We start from the raw sequence: 19868 nt of genomic DNA on the forward strand, positions 1-19868 counted from the left end.
ATTAAATTTTAATGTTTTTATTTCATGGTCATTAAACTTCTAGAAACTTGAAATGCCTTATTATTATGATTCTGTCTTGTTATGTCTTTTGTTGAAGAATGATAAAAAACATCAACTTGAAGGAAAACTTCAAGACATCAGGTGTCGATTAGCCATGCAAAGGCAAGAAATAGAAAGCACAAACAAATCGAGAGAACTTAGAATTGCTGAAATCACCCACCTGCAGCAGCAATTACAGGTGAGGAAATCTTTCTCCTTAGAAACTAAATTTCATGACTTTCATTAAGTATCTTACCCCATCTGACCACTGAATACTTTGTTTTTCAGAACCAGTTATGGTGAGTAATGTTGTGGTCCAGCAGACATCAAATTCATATAGCTGATGCCTTACATTTCATCTTAAAGGACCTCTGTTATTTATAGCCTGGAATATAAGCTAAATCAATAAATACTTGGTGGCTAGTTGATTACTTTTGTCAACCATATGGTATGGTTAAATAGCTGTAGATGTATCATTTTTATAATTCATATTTATAATTTAGGACACTAATAACATGATATCCCATGTTGCGGATCTACAGGTAATAATCATAGGATCAAATCAAATTTGGTAATATATGTAAATGTAAACTTTAAAACATAATAAACATGTCAGCTCTTTTAAGTGTTATTTTTATTATATTCCTATTAGAAATTTGACCACAATTTCTAAATGAAATACTATTAATACTGAATTTAATTCCTAAAGTACCTCAGTATATTGTGGGACAAATATAACCACGTCCCATTTAGATATGCCCTCTTTTGGTGCTATTTAGCTTGACAGTTCCTCACTATTATGAGTCCAAGTTCTGACCTTTAATGCTCAAGTTTAGGATGCTCCAGTATAGAGAGAAGAGTCAGCACTCTCTTACATTCTTCCCATGATTAACATTAAAGAGTAGTGTTAATATTCATTTAGTTCTACTCTCCCACTCCTAAACCTTTCCTTATTCCTTTGATTCAAGTTTCACATCAGTCTCATGTTTAAAACAAGGCAATCATATAACTACTTCAGGTTTTCTGTTTGTTGGAGGGTGTCTTCACTCCATCTGAGACTCCTTTGGGGCATAGCTAGTGTACTATACCTATTAACCAGCCACTTTATATATTATTCATACTTTTCTTGCTAGCAAATGTTTTGCCTTTGTCTCCTGTATTTCTGTTGTTAAACCAATAACTAAATGGTTAGAATGTACATAAAGATAAAGTATCCAGGGTAGTAATGATGTTATCTTGAAGCCAGATGAATGGACTTTTTACTGAAAACTTTCTGTTGGCAACACTTGGATGTTCTAAACAAGAATTCACTAGCTGAAGTGTTCTGATATGGCTTAGTATCCTTGTAGTTTAACATAATATGGAAGGAAAGACCTTCTTAAATTGAAAAGCTTCCTGTGGATATGGCAATAAATAGGTATATTGTCATGTCTGTCTCAGTAAAGCATTGCTCATTAGGGCTTATGAGTAAATTCATAAATGAGTTATATATACACATACTTTAATTCTAAAGGGCAGTTAAAAATTCTCTTAACGTATTCAGATGCTTGGAGTCACCAGACTGTGTCAGAGCTCACCAATATTTACCTTGAATGAATTCCATAATTACTCAGTATGCAATATCTCTAAAATAGGTAATGGCTTTTCTTTACAAATACTCAGGTTCAGTTATAAGGTTTTAAGAAGTCATTGCTAGTAATATCAATTACTATCTTAATGCCTTGAAAAAGATATTTTTTAGAATAATATAGGGTATTTATCTAAAAGTTAAAAGAGTTTCTATCAGTCTTTTTATGGCAGAATTTGGAGAGGTAGCCTTCTAAATTGCATAATTTTTTAAAGCAGTAACTTGTTAGTATTTAATTCCTAAATCAGCCCTGCTTTAAAACATAACATTTCCCTTATTTTTCCCCAAGAATCTACTCTACCCACAAAACAAACAGTGTGTTTAGATATGTCTGAACAGAATGACTTTTTTGCTATTATCCTAATGTGAATGAAATTCTTAACTCAAGAAAAATCAGTCAAAATACAAAATTATGTTATTTCATCTTCATGTCTTGAATATGTAATATGAAGAAAAATATTCACTTTATTTTTTACTTTATTTTAATATGGTTCCAAATTTTCTCCTTACTTACCCCTCCTGCACCTATTGAGAAGGCAAGAAAAATAAAACCTATTACAAGTATAGTCAAGAAAAACATTCTCACAGTTGCCACATCCCAAAAGAAAAAAGAAAAGCAGCATTTTGAATCCATCATCTCTCTATCAGGAGATGTATATCAGGAGATAGCATGCTTTATCATACTCCTAGACTTCTAGTTACTAAAAATTGCTAAGTTTTTTCCCCCCTGAGTATAGTAGCATTTATTAATAGGGGCATACAATCTATTAATAAAGGGTGGGTCTATCATGTGTGACTGCATAGAAAAGACAAAGGGTTACTAAGGCTTCCAAATCTTTTCAATTTTGTTAATATAGAAGTTATTCTCCTGATTATGCTCACTTTACCTTGCCTTCAGTTCATAGAAGTCTTCTGAGGTTTTTCACAAACCATCCTCTTCATCATTTCCTACAGCACAGTATTATTTCATTACCTTCATATCCCATAGTTTGTTCAGCCATTCCCAAGTTGATCAGCATCTACTAAAGTTTCAAAAAGCTGATATATGGATTCATACACACACACACACACACACACACACACACACACACACACACACATATATTTATGAATCAGTATTTTGTATTGATTCCAAGACATAAGAGTGGTAAGGGCTGGATTTAAGTAACTTGCCCAGGGTCACATAGCTAGGAAGTATCTGAGGTCAGATTTGAACTCAGGACCTCCTGTCCCTGACCTGGCTCTCTTACACCTAGCTACTCCCTGCTCCAAATATTTTTGTGTGCATATGGAATCTTTTCCTCCTCTTTTGATCTTCTTGGGATAGATATAGCCCTAATAGTAGTAGCACTGGTTCAAAGGGATGCACAGTTTATTAGTTTTGAGCATGTTTCTAAATTGCTTTCCAGAATGGCTGAATCGGTTCACAGCTCCAACAACAATACATTAAAATACCTGTTTTCTCACAACTCTAACATTTGTTATTTCTCTGTTTTGTCAACTTTGACAAACTAAAATGCATATGAGTTGGTACCACAGAGTTTTAAATTGCATTTCTCTAGTTATTAATGACAGCATTTTTCATATAATTATTGATAGTCTGAATTTCTTCTGAAAATATCCTTTGACCATTTATGAATAGGGGAATGGCTCTTCTAAATTTGACTTATTTTCCCATATTTGAAATTACACCATTATCAGAAAAAGTTCCACCCCCATTTCTTGTACTGTTCTAATTTTTGCCACATTGGTTTTGTTTATACAAAATTTTTATGTTTTATTTAATTAAAATCGTCCATTTTATCTTCTGTATACCATTCTGTTTCTTATTTGATCATAACTCTTCCCTTCTTCTTAGATCTGGCAGGTAATTTCTTCCATGTTGCACTAGGTTTCGTTCAGAGACATTTATTCCAGATCTTCAGTATGAAAATTGGGTTCAAATCCTGCCTCTTGACATTATCACACTTCATCTCTTTTATTTCTCAATTTCCTCATCTATTCAATTCGCCTATAAAACTTCTTTTATTCACCTTACCTGTTTTACCTCAGAGGATTGGTTTATAGGAATAAAACAGGATGTCTATAAAACTCCTTTTAGTCCTTAAATATCTACTATTATATACATATTGTGTCTCTGAGGTACCTCCATTGGTAGACTTTTAACTTTTGATTTCTGTAATGTCTGGAAACCACAATGGATATTTAAAGCACAAGTTGGAGTCCTAAATATATTTTGTGCTAGGTTGTCAAAAAAAGTTATCATTAACTTTACTTGATACACATATAACTTAACCAATTTGTCAAAAAAAGTTATTATTAACTTTACTTGATACACATATAACTTAACCAATCAATAATAGCAAATGTTTTCCTTAAATTACAAAGCAAAATAAAATATGTTTTTGTGATTACATCAAAACTTCGTTTCCACTCTATTTGAGGAAAAAATATTTTTAGACTTTTTGGCCACTAACGTTCTTTTTTTATTTTTAAATATTTTTCCATGTTTACATGGTTCATTTTCTTTCCCTCTCTTCTTCCTTCCCCCCTCACAGAGCCTACAAGTAATTCCATTGGGCTGTACAAATGTTATCACTTGATACCTATTTTCCATATTATTCATTTTTGCTATTGAGTGATTTTTTTTCAAAGCCTAAACCATAAATCACATACCCATATATACATGTGATAAGTGATGTCCTATGTTTTGCTTTTGCATTTCTACTCCATGGTTCTTTCTCTCAATGTAGTTAGCATTTTTTCCCATAAGTTCTTCAAGAGTTTCCTGCTTGTTGCATTGCTACTAGTAGCAAAGTCCATTACATTGAATTGTTCCACAATACTAACATTCTTCTTGATAAAAAACAAAAAAAAATATTCTTTGATTAATTTTCTAACTACAGGACATTGAAAAACTTAAGGTTTAATTAATTAATAATAAATTAAAATTTGATTAAATAAAAATAATTTTTCTTCAATTTGCTTCAACAAACTTCTAAAAGATGCGATATTCCTTAGTGTTCATATTCCATTCTGCCGAATTCTCAAAATCATTAATTCAACTTTCTTCTAACTTGTTGACACTTCAAGTATTGGACTACCATTAAAGCAACAGTAATAAATACTTTAGGGAAACCACAATTATCTCAACTATATTCTAGTGTAAAAACAGTTGGCAGACTAGAGTTAAGTCCTTTGAAAGAAGTCAGAGGCCATTCTGACTTAAGATGAATTCAGTTTCAACTCAAGTTGTTAGGTTATGTTTCCTTTCTGAAAAGAGGAGTTTGTCAGAAAGAAAACTGATTCATGCCCTGCCTGGTAAATGACATGAGGACATGTTAATTTTTCTTACCCTTTTATTTCATTGTGTTTTATTTTTTCTCTAGGAATCTCAGCAAATGCTTGGAAGGCTAATTCCTGAAAAACAGTTACTCAATGACCAGTTAAAACAAGTTCAACAAAACAGTTTGCACAGTAGGTGTTTTGCTTTAAAAGTGTTCATCCCAACTGGCCAATATTTTTTGAAATTTATAATAAATGTATAATGAAAGACACTTAATCAGTTATTTTAATTTTAGGTCTTGTTTACTTTTTTTTTTTAAAATAGGAGATTCACTTCTTACACTTAAAAGAGCCTTAGAAGCAAAAGAACTTGCTCGTCAGCAACTGAGAGACCAGCTGGATGAGGTTGAGAAGGAAACTAGATCAAAGCTACAGGAGATTGATATTTTCAATAATCAGCTAAAGGTAATTTTTATGTTTTTGTGTGTGTGCTCTCCTCTTTTCTGATTAATCTGATAATCACTTTTGTTTTACACCCTGGCAGTAAAATTAATAAACCTGGTTTGTTAATTTTTGCAAAGGCTTTAAAAGTTTATAGAGAAAGGAGAAGTCCAAATTCCATTTTTTCCTATGGGATAAGGATGTGGAAGAATGGAGAATGGGAAAAGAAATGGGTAAAGGGAGAGAGTGAGAGGGAATGTTAAGGAGGGAGAGAGGAAGTGAGATATTGAGAGGGCAGAGAGAAGAAGGGGAAGACAGAAGACAGAGAAGAGAGTTAGAAAGAGAGAAGAGGGAGGGGAGAAGAGAGAACAGGGAGATTTAAAGAATCTCTTGCATTTTAAACTAGGTTTGACTGAGTAGTATCAGTTAAAGTCTGAATAAATATCAATTGTGATTCAGACACACATTTTAAGAATTATTCACCTCTATCTCCCAGTGCCCATATCATGTTGATTTTTTTCATAGAGCTTGTATTTAAATGTTTTTTTAAATGCCATTATAAAGTAGCTTTGTTTTCTCTTCTTTACCAAGATTTTTTCTGCTACGTCGTAACTTCATAGTGATCTCTGAGTAGGTCTTTGTTTTATTGTTCAGTATGTGGTCATTGCGTCTTTCTTTGTGATGGAACTGCTGTGTGATTTGTTACATTTGTCCTTTGAGAAAAAGCAGAAGCTACTAAACACTGTAAGCAATAGTAATTTATAAAAAACAGCTTCTTTTTGATATTCTCCTTTTAACAATAATGTTTTAAGGGTGGCTCATTGGATTGAGAGCCAGGCTTAGAAATAGGAGGTCCTGGGTTCAAATGTGACCTCAGACACTTCTAGATGTGTGACTCTGGGCAAATTTCATTCAACCCCCATTGCCTAGCCCTTACCACTCTTCTGGCTGGAAACCAACACATAGTATTGATTCTAAGAGAGAAGATACAATATTTTCTGTTATCAAAGACCAACCTCAGATGCTTTTTAACTTGTCCTTCACATTCTTTCAATTTTGCAATTCTTTGTCAAGTTCTATTTAGATAATTGAATCTGAGGCCTTAACGTGACTTTTCTGAAATATTTATATACTTTCAGAATTACACAAACCTAAATAAATAGACTGTAAGGGAAATGTAATATGGCTAAGTTCTTGTGTGTATTCCCCTATTTATTTTGAGTTTTAATGGTAAATATTTTATATATATATGTAAATTATATATATATAGTGCAAAAAGCTGGTCTTGAGTCAGGAAGAACTCTAGGTTCAAATCCCATTCTGACATAAATTGTTTTTGTAAACTTTAGCAAGTTACTTGTGCTCTAGGCATTTCTCTAACATTATAAGTTTCAGAAAAGGTGCTGATCTACATTGATAGTGGAAATTTCCTTATCTAAGAATTTCTTTTGTCACTGAAATCATATATCCTAGAGATGGGGACACAACTTTGCCATCTCCTTGAAAAAATAAACAATGCAGAATCTTAAGTCCTAAATCTAATGGTGACTTGTCACTTATTTCTTAAAAGTTAAATGAGAAGATATTTCTTTGAAAGCTGGGTCTATTTTAGTACTCAGTGTATAGACTAGTAAAAAAAGTGACCAACTTTTAAACATTAAAATTAAGATTGGTATTCTTGCTTGAGTTATCTGGAAACATAATTCAATAAAAGGAAGATGCAATCAAGGAAAGGATATCTCAATGTGGCACTTCAAAAAATCACATGTAGAAGAAAGTAGGGATTAAATCCATAGGGAGATCAAGCTGTCTTAATTCTTTTGTCACCTTTTCTGTTGGCATTCAATTCTCAAATGGAGATAATTCACTCTGCATATGAGGGCAATTGGTACTGATTTCAGTGTGAAACTATCATATGCTAAGATTGAGTTTAGATTTTTTTTTAAGAAGGACCTTTTTATACTGTGTACCTACTTTATAGATAAAATTAGTGTTTTCTCAATAAATTCAATATAGCTTACACCCTTTAATCTTTTTGTCTTCAATGCTTGACTGAAGCTTTGATCTCATTAATATGGATATTCTCTCCCAGAGAGAAGATCATTATTTATCCATACCTCATTTTGAAACATCTTATGTTCTCTTGTTTCTCTCTGTTGTCTTTGAGTGACTCGCTATTTTAAAATTCTTTAGTGATTGTGGTATTTCATGACATTGCTGACATACAGCAACATGATGAAAATATTGATGTTTTAAAACGATGAGTGCTGTTTCAGGAAGAAACTTAGGATCACTAAAAGGCTGGGTAATTTCTTGAAGGCAATTCAGACTATTTAATCTTAGGTCCAATTTGTTTTTTGTCCACAATGTTTGGAAGGATATATATACACCAACCAATTCTATGGGTTTTTCATTCCTTTGGATATTCTAATCTAAATATTAGACTTTCTCCATCCACTTTCCATTGGGGACGATTAAACCAAGTTATTTTTAGTGATTATAGTTTTCATTTAGTAGATTCTATAACGTTTCAGGGATGATGATGGGTATCAGACCTCTGCAGGTCTTGACCATCAATAGGGAATCTCTTCCATTTGAACTCTGTTTTGTTATAATGGTGGCAAACAATTTTTTCCCCCAACATTTTTCAAAGAATATTGAGTCTCAAAATTCCTCCCCCCCTCCTTGAGATAGTAGGCAATTTCATATAGATTTTATATGTGCAATTATGTAAAACAGTTTTCCATATTAATCCTTTTATGGAAGGACACTTAAGTGAAAAAAGTTTGCTTAGGTTTGGATTCAGACTCATTTCTTTTTCTTACTTAGAAAGTAGAGGGCATTTTTTATCATGAGTCCTTTGAGATAGTTTTGTGGAACATTGTAATGCTGAGAATAGCCGTTATTCACAATTCTTCATTTTAAGCATTCTTGTCACTTATACAGCACTTTCCTGGTTCTGTTTATTTCACTCTGCATCAGTTTGTATAAGTCTTTCCAGGTTTTTCTGAGCTCTCCCTGTTTGTCATTTCTAACAGCACAACAGTATTCCATTACAATCATATAACTTTCTCAGCCATTCCCCAATGAATGGCATCCTCTTACTCTCCAAATCTTTGTCTCTCTAAAGAGAGCTGCTTTTTAAATATTTTATTTTATTTTTTTTATTAAAGCCCTTACCTTCCATCTTGGAGTCAATACAGTGTATTGGCTCCAAGGCAGAAGAGTGGTAAGAGTAGGCAATGGGGGTCAAGTGACTTGCCCAGGGTCACACAGCTGGGAAGTGTTTGAGGCCAGATTTGAACGTAGGACCTCCCGTCTCTGGGCCTGGCTCTCAATCCACAGAACTAACCAGCTGCCCCCTTTTTAAATATTTTTGCACATATTGGTCCTTTCCCTTTTTTTTTTTTTTATCTCTTTGGGTTAAAAAACCTAGTAATGGTATTCTTGGGTCAATGCTGTACTGTTTTATATCACTGGGCATATTTCCTTTGGGAATTTGCAAAAATTCCTTTTCATGAATGATTGAATCAGTTTACAATTAATTCCCCCAGCTATGCATTTGTGTCCCAAGCTTTCCCATATCCCCTTCCAAGTTTTGTCACTTTCCTTTTCTATCATAATAGCCAATCTAATAGGTGTGGAGTGATACCTTAGCATTAGTTGTTTTAACTTGCATTTCTCTAATAGTGATTTAAAGTATTTTTTGCATGACTATAGAGAGCTTTAATTACTTTGTCTATGAACTACCTTTTTGTATTCCTTTAAACATTTATCAATTGAGGAATGACTTATATGTATTCACCTAATTTTGCTATATATTTGAAAAATGAGGTCTTTATTTACAGAGATTTAAAAAAAATTTTTTGTAGCATTACTGTGAATTTCCATATTTTTTACCCTCGTTCAGTTTCTGACCTCCCCCACCCCCCAATTTGCCCTCTTTTCTATCAGCCCAACCCAACCCCTCTTCTCCCTTTCCCCGCCTATTTTCCTGGAGGATAAAGTAGCTTTCTATATCCACTTGATTGTATATGTTCTTCCCTTATTGAGCCAATTCTGATAATTAAGGTTCACCTGTTCTCTTTGCCACTTCTGCCATCTTCCCTTTCACTAAAAACTCTTTCATACCTCTTTTATGTGTGATAATTGACCCCAGTCTGTTTTCTCTTTCCTCCCATTGCATTCTTATTTTTATTTTTTCTATCATCCCATCATATTCAACTCACATCCTCACACTCTGACTATGTATACTCCTTCTAACTGCCCTAATAATGACAAAGTTCTTTGGATTTACAAGAATCATCTCCTCGTGTAGGGATACCCACAGTTAAACCTTATTGAATGTCTTTTGATTTCTCTTTCCTGCTTACCTTCTTATGATTCTCTTTAGTCTTGTTTTTGAGAGTCAAATTTTCCATTCAGCCCTGGTATTTTTATAAGGAATTTGTTTAAAAGTCCTTCATTTCATTGAATACCCAATTTTTCCCCCCCGAAGGATTATGCTCAGTGTTGCTTGCTAAGTGATTCTTGGTTGAAGTCTTAGCTCCTTTGCTCTCTGTAATATCACATTCCAAACTCTTTGATTCCTTAATGTAGAAGCTTCTAAGTCTTATGTTACCCTGGATGTGACTCCATGATATTTGAATTGTTTTGTTTTGGCTGCTTGAAATATTTTCTAATTGAACTAAGAGTTTTGGAATTTGGTAATACTATTTCTGGGAGTTATTATTCTTTTGGGATTCTCTTTCAGGAGGTGGTTGATGGCCTCTTTAAATTTCTATTTATTCTCTTGTTCTAGAATATCAGGGCAGTTTTCCTTGATGATTTCTTGAAAGATGATATTTAAGCTCTTTTTTGATTATGTCTTTCAGGTACTCCAGTAATTCTTAAATGATCTCTCCTGGATTTATTTTCTAGGTCAGTTGTTTTTCCCCACATTTCCTTCTATTTTTTCTTTTTTTTTACTTACTTTCTTGATGTCTCATGAGGTCATTAGCTTCCACTTGCCCAATTTTGATTTTTACGCCATGATTTTCTTGAGTAAACTTTTGTATTTCCTTTTCTTTTTGGCATATTCTACTTTGTAAAGAGATCTTTTTCTCCTAAAGCACTAGATCCCTCCTGCAAGCCTACTCAATTGTTTTGGGCTGAAAAATTACTTCATCATGTCTTTTTGTAGATTAGGCTGGTTCAGAATTAATTTTGAGTAATTCTTGTCATTGCTTTTTGGAGAGTGATTTGGTGGAAATCATATGGATCTCTCCAACAAATTGTCTCTACTCTTGGCAGATACTTCTGCCTGTTTTATTCGTCACTTTGTATTAATGAGTTATCAACCAAAGTTATCCTTGCTGTTATATCTTTCATGGAATCACATGATTTTTATGACATGCAAGACATCTTATTGGAAGAATACCTTTTAAGACAGTGTTTTGTGTTTCTAAAATTAATATGGATTTTTATAGTAACCAAACAGTATGTAATGGCTGGGATATTGTACACTTACACCCTCCCTTTCAGTCAACAAAGATGAGTCATGACTCTTAAGTCCAGAGCTTTACTCATTATGTAACCTATCACCTTTATGAAGAAATACTGTGTATAATGATAATTTTTTCCATAAAATTTTACAAACATATATTCTACATATTCTAAACTAGTATTGCCCTTACCTTCAATAACTTGCTGTTTGAGGAATAATAATTCTTAAGGTTTTGTAGCTCTAAAACAGTTTCTAGGTTTCTTTGCTTTCCTCATTGTGATTACTGATTCACATCAATTAAACTTCCTTTGAGGAAAAAATATCATTGACTATTTTTATCCCTGTTCTTTTATCCGTTTCACATTTGGGACCATGGTTTATTTAAATAGTTTAGGTTGGAGTTTCTCCAACTGATAGCCATATTTTACTTTATTTTTATTATTCTAATGTTGGTATTGGTTTTTATCTTTGTTCTAATAAATTGGTGATTTGACAATACTTAAACAGCTGATTAGGAAATATTTTGGAAATAACCTCATTAGTAATTAGATATTTCCTATCTGTTAAAATATAATTAATTTTTTATGATGTTATCTGGTACTTTCCTTTCTCATTGCCTTCAGTATCTTTCTAAAGTAAGTATTTATGATAAATGTATGTAAGGCTTTCTATATATTCAACTGACCTTTGTTCTTTCATTTCTTATTCCTGAAACACATTTCTGAATATAATATTTTTCCCTGTACTTACCTTTGCATTGAAGTCACTGAATATTAAGACATTTGATTTAATTCAGGAAGTCACATCAAATTCTTCATAGAATTTTTCTACCTCATCATCTTCTGCAATAGATGTGGACTCATTAGCCTCACTTGCAAATCTTTATCATTAACCCTGTAATACAAAATGACCAATATCCCAGGCCATGATGGTTCAAAGTTGCCTTAGGTTGCAAAATAAACCTATTCCACCAACTCCTTTATTTACTTCTCTAAGGAGAATCTTTGATCCTTCCTGACAGTGATAATTTTGAGATTACTATGCTTTTGTTTCTAAAAAATTCTTATGTTTGGATTTTAAGAAAATCAAAATCTAAGTCACTTTCAATACCTTTGTGCATGTACTCCCTCCCCTACCTACCTTCTACCACTCTGTCACCATCACTGTAAAAATAGAAGGGGAATGCCGAGGTCTGAAGCCCATTTTATATTTTTGTTTGATGCATTGTCAGGACCAAAATTCACCAACAATTGGGTGACCTACTTGACCTACTGAAGATTATCCTCTTTGCATTTATTCTAGTCATTAGGAAGCTGGCATAACTGATACTTGAAATTATTTGCCCTAAGAACTGGAAATTCAGGGGATGCCCATCAATTGGGAAATGGCTGAACAAGTTGTTGTATATGATTTATACATATATCTAACTATTTCAATCTATCTATCTAGATATGTGTATGTATGTATGTATGTGTGTGTGTATATATATATATATACACATATATATGTGTATGTGTATATATATATATATATATATATATATATATAGAGAGAGAGAGAGAGAGAGAGAGAGAGAGAGAGAGAAACGGAGAGGGAGAAGGAGAGGGAGAGGGAGAGGGAGGGAGAGAGAAAATACAAATGTGGTATGAGGTGTAATTTCAGAAAAATCTGGAAAGACCTACATGAAATGATAAGAGAATGAAGTGAGCAGAACCTGGATATTGCTGTTATACAGTAACTGAAATATTGTATGATGAGCAATTGTGAATGACTTAGCTATTCTTAGCAATAGAATGATTCAAACTAGTTCCAAAGGACTCTTAATGAAAAATGCCATCTGTTTCCAAAGAAAGAACTACGTGCAGTCTGAATGCAAACTGAAATATAGTATATTTCACTTTCCTCCTTCATTATTTTTTTGAGTTCTCGTCAGAATGACTAATATTGGAAAATGTTTTACATTTTTACATTTACTTTATTTTACATTATTGTAAAATCTGTATCTGCTTGCCATCTTGGAGAGAAAGAGGAGAGGGAAGGAGTAGAATTTGGCTCATGCTAAAAAAATAAAGCTTAAGATAATTTTTGTATGTAATTGAGGAAAAAAAGAAAATATTAAAAAACTTAGGGGGGCAGCTGGGTAGCTCAGTGGATTGAGAGCCAGGCCTAGAGACGGAAGGTCCTAGGTTCAAATCCGGCCTCAGACACTTCCCAGCTGTGTGACCCTGGGCAAGTCACTTGACCCCCATTGCCCACCCTTACCAATCTTCCACCTATGAACCAATAGAGAGAAGTTAAGGGTAAAAAAAAAAGAAATTAATAAAAAAAACATTAAAAAAAAAAAACAAACTTAGGGAAAAAAGGAAACTATTTGCCCTGTCTACATTTGGTACAGTAAACAGAGAGCCAAGCTAAGAAGACTCGTCTTCCTGAGTTCAGTACTCATGCCAGTCCTTTTACTGTGGTCCCTGGGCAAGTCACTTAACTTTGCTTGCCTTAGTTTCCTCGTCTGTAAAATGATCCAGAGAAGAAAATGCAAGCCACTCCAGTATCTTTGCCAAGAAAACCTCAAATGGGATCATGGAGAGTTTGACATGACTGAAAATGACTCCACAACAACAATATATAAATGTATAAATTCTAACTACACTACTAGGGTATATCTTTGTCACCTTTGGATCACCTTAGGAATATGTTATGACTACTAATCACTTGTTATTATTCCTTGCCACTATTCAATGAGATACTCAGCATTTAAAGGGTCGGTGCTGTTATCTGTTGGGTTAATCTTTCCATTGGTGCCAAAACAACAATTCTGTACACTCTCTTCATAAAGATCTTATAGCCAGCTCTCTGTGGATGGGCTGCCAGACTCGATTAGGCTGGTCCTTGATATCAATGCTGGCTCCTTTCACAAGCCTGTACCCACAGCTTTCCCAGCTTTATATATAGGAAAAACGAGGGATGGAGATTTTAAATGATGTGCCCAGAATCACTTCTGTTCAATTCAGCAATTTTTTTATTAAGTGTAAATGAGTATCATAGTTTATTAAAAGTTGTCCTTAGACTTAGGAACAACTAGATTAAAGTCCAACTCTTGACATATACTGATTGTGTGACCCTGGGCCAATCACACAACTTCACAGTATTCTAGGCAACCCTTTGAGGATCTCAGATGCAGAACAGTTGCTATTGCTTGTCTGAATCAGTAGGAGTTTTATCATTTTGTTGTCAGTCATTTTAGTAGTTTCTTGACTCTTTGGAACTCCATCTGAGGTTTTCTTATTAAAGATAATAAAGTATTTTGCCATTTTCTTCTGCTCATTTTACAGATGAGAAAAGTGAGGCAAATAGACCTGCTCAGGGTCACAAAGTTAGCATCCAAGGACAAATTTATTATTTCTTAAGCCATTACCATTTGCCTTTGGATCAATACTAAGTACCAATTCCAAGACAGATGAGCAATGAAAGCTAGGCCACTAGGATTAAGTGACTTGCCCAATTAGGATGCATCTGTGGCTATATTTGAACCTCGGCCTTCCCAACTGCTGAAGTTCTATCCTGAGACCAAATGTGAGCTTGGGTCTTTCTGACTCCTGGCTGGGTTGCTCTATCTACTGTGCTGCATAGCTGCCCCAGTTTTATCACTAGTAGGTCATTATTACCAGTGAATTCACAAGTGCAAACCACAGTGCCAAGAAATATTCTAGGTGCTATAGATACAGAAATAAAAATTAAATATCCCTATCTTCAAGAAGATTACATTTAGCTCAGGTGGGCAGAATTCTGTACATAGGTAGCTAAATATAAAACTTAAAATAACTAAGATATTTGGGGCAAGTAGAGCACTAACTACTTGGAGGGAAATCCTAGAGGCCTTTTATAAAAAGTAGTTCTTGGAGTGAACCTTAAAGGAAGTAAAGGATTCTAAGAAGCATAATTGAAAAAGAAAAGCATGGGATGTGCAAGGATAAAGAGATAGGAGGTGAAATGTCATGTGGTGAGATCAGGAGATAGGGCCACTTAGGCTGAGACATATCTATCTAGAAGGATAGATTGAAGTTAGGTTACAAATGTCAAATAAAGAAGTTTGTGTTTGAGTTTTTTAAGTGGAAGAATGACATGGCCATAGTCATGCTCTAGGAATATAATTTTGTCAGTTAAGTGATGGATGAATTGAGAAGGAGAGGGTATATGCAGGAAGACTGTTAGGAGACCATTTCAGTAGTTCAAGTGAGGGGGTGAAAAAAAGTCCTGAACTATGATGCTAATAATATGAATGAAGATTATTGTACAGATACAAGATATATAGAAAAAATACGATAAAAGAGTTGAAAATTGATTGGAAATTTCAGGGTGGCATGAGTGAGACTGAAGAGTTAAGGATGAATAGATCTCAAGGGCTATTGCTGAGTCCAAAAGGGGCTTTGCAAAGTAAAAGTTGTTGAGCCAGTCCTTGTTAAAATTAAGAGGCCCTTTTATTTGGTATAAGCGAGGGCTTAAATGGGAAGGCCACATGGCTTAACTAGAGCCTCTCATGGAAATAGGATGTGGTGCCAAAAAAGGGAAGATTATTTAGGCAGTCCATTAGTCCCTTCACTCTAGGACCAGAACTAACACCCTGAGCCCTAGGGCAGCTCTTCAATCCACTGTAACCTCCAAGTTGGGTAGGGTTTAATAATTTCAAAGCAGAAATCATAGAAATCATAGAAAGGGGTTAGTGAAGGGATACAACCAGGATTGTCACCAGGGAGTCTAGAGGATGATGGTCTTCAAGCTATAGCCCAAGAAGGTTTATGTGGTGCTGTAGGATGTTTGCTGTTTTCAAGTCAACTTGCTGAGTGGGGTGGTTATGATAGCTCCAGGATCCAAGTAGCTCTGACATTTATAGGGAGGGGAGTGGTCTTGTTCAGACAGGTCTGATTGGTTTCACAACCCTGAGGTCACAGGCAGGAAGATACCAATTAGTTGTGAAGTAGGAAGTTACTAGCCTGGAAGATTCCAGGTATGGAAATATCTAGATAGGGGGGTTCTCCAAAAGAAACAAAACATGAAGAAAGAGTATGTCAAATGATCAAATAACATTTGTCATATTCTCAGTACATGTGCCTGGCACATAGCAAGTGCTATAAAATGATAAATATTACTATTATTTTTGTTGTTATAGAAAGAGATATAGCTAGACAAAGTGCTTTTGGACAGTCATCAACTAGACCAGAAAAACAGTAGGCTAGCTATGTCTATATACAATTATGGCATTATTAGAGACAACCATTTACAACTGGGAATGCAGGACACATAGGTGTTCTTCACTAACAGAAGGAAGTGAAAAGAATAGAACTGGCTCCCCAGAACAACATAGAACAGGAAGTAATTTCCATCATCTAGAACAGTGATTCTCAAAATTTTTTGGCCTACTGCCCCCTTTCCAGAAAAAAATATTACTTAGCACCCCCTGTCACATACTATCAGCGCCTCCTTACAGTTATTCACTGCCCCCAAATGCACCTGTGGCCATCATGCCCCCCTGGATCGCTGCAGCACCCACCAGGGGGCAGTAGCACCCACTTTGGGAATCACTGATCTAGAGGAAGAGTTCAAGCATTGCAGTGGGTCCCAGGCTTTAATTCGCTTTTCGTAATTGAATATCAATCAGAGTCAGAATTAAATTTAGTTAAAGTATCTTATTTGTCATTTATATTTTTTTGAGACACTGGAAAATTTAAAGAAATTCTTTATCATTTTCAGATCTTATATTTTAAGCAATAATTTCTTTAGTGGTTTTATGGTTGAATACTTTCATATATAGTGTCATTCATTGTTCATATAGTATAGTAATATTCAGCTTAATTATAGTTTACACATTAATATTTTACATTTAATTTTAATTTTATTTTTTCTGAATTATGTGTAAACAAAATCTTTTAACAATTTAAATTTTTTTGAATTTTATGTTCTCTTTCTGTCTCCCCTTCTTGAGAAGGCAAGCAATTTGATGTAGATTACACATGTGTAGTCATGCAAAACATTTCCATATTAATTAGGTTGCCCAAAAAAATCCTCCCCCCCCAAAAAAAAAGAATAATAAAAGAAAATTTAAAACTTCCGTTTCAATCTTCATTCAAATTCTTTCAGTTCTTTTCTCTGGAGTTAGATAAGATTTTTCCTCCTGAGTCCTTCAATATTGTCTTGGATAATTGTATTTCTGAGAATAGCTAAGTCATTCACAGTTGATCATCTTACAATGTGATTGTTTCTGTGTACAATGTTCTCCTGGTTTTTCTCACTTCATTTTGCATCAGTCCATGTAAATCTTTCTAATTTTTTCCAAAACCATTCTGCTTGTCATTTCTTTTAGCACAATAGTATTCCATTACCATCACATAATACATTTGTCTAGTCATTCTCCAATTGTTGTTCGTCCCCTCACTTTAATATTATTATTGTTAATAATATATCTGCATATGCATTATTCTAATTTTTGATAGTAATTGATATTTAGATAGCCATTTAAATTCTTTACAAATATGTGATCTCATTTGAGCCTTACAACTCTGTGAGATAGGTGCTACAGGTATTATTTTCTACATTTTACTGACAGAGAGACTGAGATTTAGAGTTAAAAATATCTTGGTGGTGATCACAGAGCTAATAAGAATTGGAGGCAGATTCTAAATTCTCAAATTCAGCACTTTATTGACCATCTCATTAGCAATTCAGATTACACTTGTCCATATATCTTGGATCTGTGATTTCCGAGGTAGATGGAACCTATTTACAGTTTAATTGATAAGTTTTAAAGACTTTCATGTGGCACCAAAATTAAGCACCTTGTCGTCTGTGGTTAAGCTAGTAAATTTTGGAGGCAGAACTCAGACCTTTCTCTTCTTTACCATAAGTCCAACATTTCTATCCAATGTGCCAGTTTGCCCCATATTAGTAATTCAGATTTTTTTTGTTCCTGATGTTAAAATAGTAGGTTAATTAAATGCTAGCAACTGTTATGTCTCTGCCATAATTAATGTCAAAGTATATGTTTGTTATATCCAAAGTATGATGTTTAAAAATTGCTTGAGACTGGGTTCTGGGCAAGAAAATAAATTTATTGATTTGGCTAGCAATAAGCAATATATTAATTGTCAGTAATCTCTCTTGGGTACTAAAAACAAAGGCATTCATCATCTTGAGCATTCTAATACAATTTTGGAAGCATTCAGCCTCCCCTAGACATCTCTCATTGGTAAATATTTAACAAGGAAGAGGAATAATTTTTTATGAATCTCCCTAATTCTTTGATGATGATAGAAAGCCACATGCCTAATCCTAGGATTCCAGTGTTAAGATGAAGAACTCAGGTTAGGAGTGACAATGCTTACCCAATGATGTTGTGATGCTGCCTTGAAGAATACTTGGCTTAAATTAATTTTTGCTGACCAAACAAGATGAAGCTCACAATCTCCATACCAATTTAGAAGACACCGTAGAGTAGAAAATGTACAAGAATGCCAGAACAAAGGAATGTGGAAAGAGACTTGAAATACAGACCTAGTCTCAGTTTGAAATAATGATTACTCAGAAATAAAAAATGAAACAATATAGAAACAAATCTTCTCATAAGCTTTCTTGCTGAGGGGGAGTGGGAAGGAGGGAAGCGATATACTAATATCTTAAATATTAATTATATAATAAGTATTCAAATTTCCTTTAAATGTAAGACAGTTTTTTAAAAAGGGAAGAGAGAAACTTATAATGAATAAAATGTAGAATTTAATTTAGCCATGATCTTTAGTAATTTCCCAAAGCTTTTGCATGAGTGGGAATTATATCACATCAGGATATTTTAACTTTTTCTTTAGAATAAACTTCTTGTATAAATCATTTATTATATTGTAAGGTATAATAGTCACAAAGGTAGGAACAACATTTAGGAAGAAACACACAATACTTGCTTGTATTCCGGTTTCAAGGTTTGTATTTGGCTTCTTTAAAGAGAAAAGCCATTCCAGGAAGTAAGTTAAAGATTCCAGTCCCCACATTTTTTATCTTTGAGCAATTCAAACTGGACATTAGCTAAGCTGGTCAGTCTAGAATCATTCTTTTTGTCAAGATAGGATTGAACTGGGGCAGAGCCATGATGGTGGCTTTAGTAGCAGCAAAATCCTGAACCACCAGAGAATCTTTCCAAACCAACCTTAAAATAGCACTTTAAAACGACAAGTCACAAAACTAAAAAGGAGATGGAGTGAGTGGGCTCTCCTGTGGAAAACAACTTAAAAGGTAGGCAAAGGGAGTTGATTTTTACATAAGAGTGGACCAGAAGTAAAACTGCACACAGAGGAGTGTGGACTGACTTACCCCTAACTACTGTCCTAGCTTCTGAGCCTGGCAATAGGCCAATTTTGGGATCCCTGGACCCTGCCTAATCCAACAGCAGAGTACCCCACACCCATTCCTTGAAGTCCCAATCCCTGGCACCAGCCCAAAGTGAGGCCACAAAGTCTGTAGCACTTGGGCCTTTTCAAGCCTTTGGTGAAGCACCCAGCCCCAGGGCAATATAGCTCTTAGTGCTCTGCAAGCCATCAACAGAGAAGACAGAATCAGCAGTTTGCAGGACTCCCAGGCCACAGGCAAAAAAAAAAAAAAAAAAAGGCCAGAAAATGAGCAAACGGCAAAAGAAACCCCCTAACCATAGAAAATTTTTATGGAGACAAAGAAGAGCAAGGTATTGATTCAGTAGGGAACAGTGAGAGCAAAGCAAGCACATGCAGAAATTGAAAGAAAAATGGGAATTGGTCTCAGGTGCTGGAAGAATTCAAAAAGGAATTTAAAAAATCAAATAAGCAAGGTAAAAGAAAAATGGGGAAAAGAAATGAAAGTAATGCAAAAAGAAAATAACAGTTTAAAAAGCAAAATTGGGCAACTGGAAAAAGAGGCTTAAAAATCCAAAGAAGAAAAAAGTTCCATGAAAAATAGAATGGGAACAGATGGAAA

General features: G+C 34.3%; 1 protein-coding gene across 1 annotated transcript in view; it reads left to right on the forward strand.

Annotated features, from left to right (window-relative positions):
• ITSN1 (intersectin 1) overlaps positions 1–19868 on the forward strand; it is a 289966-nt gene that overhangs the window by 113297 nt on the left and 156801 nt on the right. The window contains exons 14-16 of the mRNA XM_044670233.1: positions 98–238; positions 5056–5143; positions 5277–5416. Of these exons, the coding sequence (XP_044526168.1) occupies positions 98–238; positions 5056–5143; positions 5277–5416 (369 nt within the window). The remainder of the gene's footprint in view (positions 1–97; positions 239–5055; positions 5144–5276; positions 5417–19868) is intronic.

Source organism: Gracilinanus agilis, chromosome 3 (assembly GCF_016433145.1).
Source record: "Gracilinanus agilis isolate LMUSP501 chromosome 3, AgileGrace, whole genome shotgun sequence".
Classification (NCBI taxonomy): Eukaryota; Metazoa; Chordata; class Mammalia; order Didelphimorphia; family Didelphidae; genus Gracilinanus; species Gracilinanus agilis.